This window comes from Octodon degus, unplaced genomic scaffold (assembly GCF_000260255.1).
Source record: "Octodon degus isolate 3935 unplaced genomic scaffold, OctDeg1.0 scaffold00146, whole genome shotgun sequence".
NCBI lineage: Eukaryota > Metazoa > Chordata > Mammalia > Rodentia > Octodontidae > Octodon > Octodon degus.
The window spans coordinates 727,286-732,287 of NW_004524722.1; the positions used below are offsets into that span (position 1 = coordinate 727,286).

At 45.7% G+C, this 5,002-nt stretch overlaps 1 protein-coding gene across 1 annotated transcript in view; it reads right to left on the reverse strand.

The window, feature by feature from the left end:
* Positions 1-1,825: 1,825 nt before the first annotated feature.
* Ppme1 (protein phosphatase methylesterase 1) overlaps positions 1,826-5,002 on the reverse strand; it is a 124,792-nt gene continuing 121,615 nt past the window's right edge. The window contains exons 9-11 of the mRNA XM_023702056.1: positions 4,786-4,876; positions 4,166-4,233; positions 1,826-2,996 (exon numbers count right to left, since the gene is read on the reverse strand). Of these exons, the coding sequence (XP_023557824.1) occupies positions 2,978-2,996; positions 4,166-4,233; positions 4,786-4,876 (178 nt within the window). The 3' untranslated portion in view covers positions 1,826-2,977. The remainder of the gene's footprint in view (positions 2,997-4,165; positions 4,234-4,785; positions 4,877-5,002) is intronic.

Sequence of the window (5,002 nt, forward strand, 5' to 3'; positions counted from 1 at the left end):
CCCAGTGCTGAGATTACAGGTGTGCACCACCACATCCAGTCTTGGTGGCCAGCTCAGCATGCCTGGGGCAGGGCCAGCACAGCATGTGATACCAGGGATCAAACCTTGGTCCTTGAACTTGCCTAGGCAGGCGCTTAGACTGCTGAGCTATCTCCATGGTCCAACAAGAACTATTTATCAACTGTTTACCACGTACCTGTTACTAAGAGAGTCAGGTGACCTTAGTTTTCAAGACCTTGTAAGGTTAAGTGCAGTTCATCTCATTTCTAGATGAGGAAACTGCTGCACAGAAAGGTTTCTTCATCACACAGCCAGTAGAGGTTGGACCTTGGGTTCTAATTCAGCAACCTGGCCCCAGAGCTTGCTAGCAATATAACTCCAACAGTATAGGGAAGACAATCTATGAATAGAGTATGTAGCAGGAAACAGCAAGGATACCAAAGTGAGTGGGTGAGAGATAATGAAGGCTAAGCTATGGAATGGCTGTGGAATAGGAAAAAGGGATATAAGAGAATGGACTGTATTTGGTGGCTGTTTTAGTCAGGGTTTACAGGGAAAGGAATTAATACAGGACAGTTTATAGGATTCTTTTGTAATAGTCACCTAAAGAGTCAAATGCATGCGTGTGAGAGATCTGTCCACACACTAGAGACCCAAAGAATCCAGCTGAGGGCCTGAATCTCACGGCAGTGTCCTGCACAAGTCTAGCTGAAGACCTAGAACCCATGGCAACATTTTCCATGATTCTATCTGGAGGCTTAGAGCCCACAACATCCCAGGCCAGTCTGTATCAAGGATCTGCACTGGGAAGGTCCACAGGTAAGTGGTGGAAGCTAGAAAAGTCAGTGCGAGTGGCTAAGGGATCTGCACTGGAACCAAGAAGCAACTCTCAAGGTAAGAACCTGAGCTCCCCCAAAGAGAACTACAGCCACCCTCCATGACAAGGACCCTAGCTCCTCCAATGATAAGAGCAGAGTCCATATCAGGAACACTAGGAGGACTAAGAGCACACTATCTTCCTCTCCAGTTCTTTATTCTGTTGGCAACAATATTCAGGGAGGACACACACCTAGCACCATGCTGATTCAGATCAGCTAGGTGTTAGAAATTGACCATTAATTAATCCACCAAAATGGCAGACTGGCATACACAAAGGGGACCAAGTTAAGAGGATTCTGGATTCCTTGTCTAGACAATGTGAGACATGGTTATACTTCTTTCTGAGCTAGAAAACACAGGCACAAGAACAAATCTCATGAGAAGGTGAGGACAATATGAAGTGGCTTTTGGTCACCTGGGAGACATGAAGAAGTAGAGTCTACTCAGTAGATGATTTGGGTTGCTGATAAAAATTCAGGTGTTGGTGTAAGTAAAGCCACAAGTGACTGAAGTCACATGTGCAGACTGTCCTGTTCTTCATAAATGGAAGAGACTGGAATCCAGGTACCCTGGACAGTGAGAAGAATGGCTCTGTCCATCCCATTGGATATCTTGGATCTAGGGAGCAGGCAGACCATAAGATACTGACAGCTACAGGAAAGGGGGTTTGGGGAGTCTTTCTTCAGTGCTGAGGGTTGAACTCAGGGCCTTTATAGCAGGAATGTCCCCAACCCCAGCCCCATTTGAGATAGGTCTCTCAGTAACTTGTCTATGCTGTTGTTCAACTTGCAATCTTCCGGGCTTGTCCTCCTAGAGTGCTCAGATTACAGCTGTCAACCACCACATCTGCCTGCTTTTGGAGTTCTGGGGTAACTAAGTCTAATCAACTGTCCCATCCCTAGACAAGCAGAAATAAAGATAATTCCACAGAGAAAGACAAACTGAATAAAGTTTGGGAAATATTTATTTTCTTCAAACAAGTCATAAATAACAAAGAAACAAAGTAGGTCCCAGACTCTGGACCATGCAGCAGGACAGGAAAAGGAGGCTGTTGGGTGAAAGGTGGAGGGAACTACCTAAAACAGTCACAAAAAAGATGGGCTTTAGGAGACTTCCCCTCTTTGCCCTTGCAAATGCATGCCTGGGCAACAGGGGGAGACCTCAGTGCTGGGATGAGGCAGCTAGACAAGGGCAAAGACTGGGGGTGCAAGGTTGCAATGCAGAGTGACATGGAAACCACAAACAGCAAAGAGAAGCTGGAGAAGGCAAGTGGGCACTCTGTACACCTCCAGGAACCAACTATGAAAATGGTTAAATTATTAAAAAACAATCCCACAGGCTTCAGCCTGTGGCTTTGTGCATGGGCTGTATTTAACCTGGGTTGCTCTTGGGCAGATAAGGGCACAAGAAGCCCCTGGAGCAGCCTGGCCTCAGCCCAGGGCAGGTGCCCAGACATGTGAGAGGGGGACAGTGGGCTCACCCAGATAGGAGGCCATGTGCTTGGACTGCCTGGACCTGATTTTCAGGCTGGTTTCTTGTGATGCTTGCTATCCACCACCCCTCCCTGTACCTGGGTCTTCTGAACCTGTTAAGAGTAAAACTAGGATAAAAAGGTATCCTGGCTGGTATTTTATTTGAAAGGGAAAAATAAAGATCACCATGTGCATTGTCCATCCCATGAGGTAAGGCAGGACCACGCCAAGAACAATATCAAGGAATGAAAGTCCCTGAGCCTGGGGAAACATTTGGACCCAAGTGCATTGCCAGATGCCATTAACCAAAGCCCAGGGTGGTAGCTCTGGAGGCTTCACCCTAAGCAAGGCAAGGAGGACAGGCAGGGACTATCCTTGCCCAGGGAAGGGGTAGAAGCTGAGGACTCTAGACGGAAAGGCCAATGCTGGACAAGGGGCCTGGAAAATAATGCTTTGGGTAGGAATACACAACAGGGTTTATACATATAGGGATGTCCATCTATGGGAAGCCAGTGTCACATGGCTGGGCAGAAAGGTGAGGAGGAAAACAGCGGTATCACAGTGGCCTCTGGTGCGATGTATTTACAACAGAGCTCAATGTTGAGGACAGGGTGGATAGCAGGTCACTAACAGCCAGGAAACACACTGTCAAGAATGAAAAGAGAACAAAATCAAGTTTAATCATTGCTAGCTTTTCCTCTATTTATCATGTCCTCTTTTGGAAGCCATATTCTAATGATTATTATGGCCCTTGCAGGTCTGTATCCTCAATGCCCCATCCACAGTTAGATACAGGATCTGCTTTTAGTGTGCTGTTCATTGGACAAAGGCTCCAAATAGTCCAGGAATCTCAGTCAAACTGTTTATTCAGAAAAATTAAATCTTCATTGTTCACTCTACTTCTCAATGGTTCAGTTGTTAAGAGGTGTGAAATGACATAAGAGTGTACCAGGCCCCTGTCATCATCTCTTGATGCCTAATAAGTCTGTCAATAAGGCCCTGGCATTCATAGTTGAAGGCAGAGAAAATTTCTTCAAACTTTCTGAGGTTAGGGAAGCAGCTCCCCTGAACCTTCACCTTTCCAATGGCAAGAATGATTCATCTTTCCAATGACAAGATGCTGACAGAATAAGAGCCTTCGGCAGCACAGACTAAAAGCTGGTTAAAGTTTTAAGACCCTGGTTAAGGTTGACCTGCCTCTTCCTCCTCTTCAACAAAGCCTGACAGTCTCTAATCAGATGAAAAGCTTTCCAGTGTGATGTGTCTGGCTCCTATTCTTCCTCTAGACCAGTAGTTTTCTTAGCTTTGCTTCCCTTGAGACATACTGAAATACCTGGAGGCATTTTTAGTTATAAAACAGTGTATAGGAGGTGCTATGGACACCTAGTGAGTAGAGCTCAGGAATGCTGCTCAACCTCCTACAATGCACAGGATAGACCCCAAAAACAAAGAATCACACAACCTGCAATGTGCAGGGGTTGAAAACCCTGCTTTAGATTTCTACACAAATTCCATCTCATCTCAGTAGTAGAGCAGAAGACATAAGAGAACTTCTCTACAAAAGTACTGATTCCTAACCCAGCCTCCTCAGAGAAGGAATACTTCAAAAAGAAATGCACATCACAGTGAGGGGCAAGAGATAAAGCATGACTTAACCATGCAACCCCTCAATATGGGTTTGTAGAAGCACACATGACAGGGTTGATATTGTGGAAGAGGAAGAGGTATGGTGACCCAGACTAGGGGGTGGCTAGGCAGAGATAATCACAGCCCTGCTGGCACTGCAGGGCTCTCAAACTCTTGCACCTCCTTACCACTGGAATCCACCGATGGGCTCTGCAAACCTATGCCGGATCAGAAAAGTGGCAACAGCTTCAGCTACCTGGAAGGGGAAGAGATATTCCAAGTAATATGAAAATTAGTGATGGTGCTTAGCCTCATGGGCTTCTTCTCGAAGGTTTGATGATGTCCTCCTGAATCCCATCAGTCTGAGTACCCTGAGGTCAAAAGAACAAGGGCTATGAGACTCCTCACCTTCATCATTGCCAAAAAATTTCTCCAGACAGATCAAGAGGAATGAGGGTTTATTTCTCTTTTACAGTCACAAAGTACCTTCTTCCACAGGAAGAATCCTTATTAGCTCCCATATCTACAGTTTAATGTACAATTTGAGCCCTCATCCTCCCTTCTTCCATCTGGCCCATAAAGGTAGTAATAGAGTAGCAGAGCTTAACAGTGTTATTCTTTGGACCACGGGATGAAACAGCAGTTCCTCAGCCAAGAAACACAAAGGCAAGAGACCACAAGAAGCTGAGAGATGTCTAGAAACCTCTCTCAGACCCAACAGTAGCTCTTTTAGGTAAGCACTGAGATTCAGGGGCTTGTCCAATCTGCTGTAACAACCAATATCCTCCAGTTTTTCCTTTAGACTCACCTTGTCAGGGGCATCCTCATGGACTGCATGACCACACTGGGGTAGGACCTGCATCTGAAACTTTCCTAGAAAGAGAATAAAGTAAGGCAATCTCATGGATTTAAAATAATTTTTTCTTCACCACCTCTAGAGCTTCACAGATCACTCCAAGTACCCAGCACCTTATGCCCAAACTACACTGGAGCCAATCACCAAGTCTTCGATGAAGACATTAATA